Genomic DNA, 1,804 nt, shown 5'->3' on the forward strand with positions numbered 1-1,804 from the left:
AGACTCCAGCAGTTATTAATGTTTTTAACATGTGTTGAAGAACAGTGTATAATTTGATATTAATGTGTTGAACATGTGTTGAAGACATTGAGTAAAGTCACTTATCCTCTAAATAAAACACAAACGAGACTCCAGCAGTTATTAATGTTTTTAACATGTGTTGAAGAACAGTGCATTATTTGATATTAATGTGTTGAACATGTGTTGAAGACATTGAGTAAAGTCACTTATCCTCTAAATAAAACACAAACGAGACTCCAGCAGTTATTAATGTGTTGAACATGTGTTGAAGAACAGTGCATTATTTGATATTAATGTGTTGAACATGTGTTGAAGACATTGAGTAAAGTCACTTATCCTCTAAATAAAACACAAACGAGACTCCAGCAGTTATTAATGTTTATAACATGTGTTGAAGAACAATGTATAATTTGATATTAATGTTTATAACATGTGTTGAAGACATTGAGTAAAGTCACTTATCCTCTAAATAAAACACAAACGAGACTCCAGCAGTTATTAATGGAATTAACTGCACTACCAATCATATTTCCAGTTGTGTGTTTCGTGTGTTATTTGAGATCCTGTAATCGACAAAATTGTGCACTCGTACACAAGTTGGTCCTTAGTTAGCTCAGAAAAACGTGTTTAAAAAGCTGATATTTTTAAGAACCTCCTTAGCAGTTCTTGAGATAATTAACAGAATGATTAAAATCCCAACGATTGCTTCAGAAGCTTTGTTAATTACTCAACAACATCACCAACAATATCAATAAAGTATTTACAAATTTTATAAAAATAGAGAAAACAAAAACAATACTAATATATGAATTTTAATCTTACCATAATGATGGCATCACCTACAAACAACTGGCGAGTCTGGTCGGCTGTAAAAACAGAAATAACACAATAGCCTGTGATAGAGCAGTATTCCTGATTCTATTAAAATACAGAGTTTCTGAAATTATAGCAGTCATCCCTCTGAGAATCTACAAACGTACTATGTAGCCAATAGATATTTTGTTTTTGGTCACCGACAAATATGTTGTTTATATTTGTCTTCCTAACTACATATATTAAGAAATAAATACAATGTCTTGATTTTAATATGTGTTAATAATTTTAAATTAAATGATAAATATAAACAACCTGAATGTGAATTACCAGTTTCTTTTCAAATTCTGTTCCTAAACACTAAAAATTCTTTTACACCTTTTCGGAAACCACCAGCCGACAACTTGACAGTGCCATTTTGAAAAGCAGCCTTCAAACACAAATGTTTACATGATCTATCTTACTGCTATTCCCACATCAGCAGTTAGTTATCTAAGTAACACAAATACCAATAAAGAAGTTACTCCCATGATATTCACACTTATAAAAATAACTTGTTTTGCTTCAGAATTAGGTATCTCTTTGGAGGAAATTACAAAACAGATAAATGTCACATGACAACCGTACCTGCTTGATCTTTGAAAATACGAGAAATGAGAATTGGGAGCTTGTGTTCGGCACCACCCTGAGCAAACAGATATTACATTAGATTAATCAAGACTGGTCGACTTTTAGATATAATTACTAAATACAGTATGAATAAACAATAAAATGAATAATAAAAACACTACCTCAATGTTGATGTGAATTTAAAACTGTTTTAGTCCCAAGTCAAATAATACCTACAGCTACAACAGATGTAGTATTTTAAATCAAACAATACATACAGCTACAACAGATGTAGTATTTTAAATCAAACAACACCTACAGCTACAACAGATGTAGTATTTTAAATCAAACAATACCTACA

At 31.0% G+C, this 1,804-nt stretch overlaps 1 protein-coding gene and 1 long non-coding RNA gene across 2 annotated transcripts in view; both read right to left on the minus strand.

Annotated features, from left to right (window-relative positions):
• Window positions 1-843: 843 nt before the first annotated feature.
• Window positions 844-1,804, minus strand: part of LOC111084259 (gamma-2-syntrophin-like) — a gene marked incomplete at its 3' end in the record, with an annotated part of 4,096 nt that continues 3,135 nt past the window's right edge. Inside the window, exons 4-5 of the mRNA XM_022381022.1 lie at window positions 1,462-1,519; window positions 844-887 (exon numbers count right to left, since the gene is read on the minus strand). Coding sequence (XP_022236730.1) covers window positions 844-887; window positions 1,462-1,519 — 102 coding nt within the window. The remainder of the gene's footprint in view (window positions 888-1,461; window positions 1,520-1,804) is intronic.
• Window positions 1,663-1,804, minus strand: part of LOC111084260 — a 1,385-nt gene continuing 1,243 nt past the window's right edge. Inside the window, exon 2 of the long non-coding RNA XR_002609466.1 lies at window positions 1,663-1,799. This is a non-coding gene — a long non-coding RNA (uncharacterized LOC111084260). The remainder of the gene's footprint in view (window positions 1,800-1,804) is intronic.

This window comes from Limulus polyphemus, unplaced genomic scaffold, assembly GCF_000517525.1.
Source record: "Limulus polyphemus unplaced genomic scaffold, Limulus_polyphemus-2.1.2 Scaffold15383, whole genome shotgun sequence".
Taxonomy (NCBI): Eukaryota; Metazoa; Arthropoda; class Merostomata; order Xiphosura; family Limulidae; genus Limulus; species Limulus polyphemus.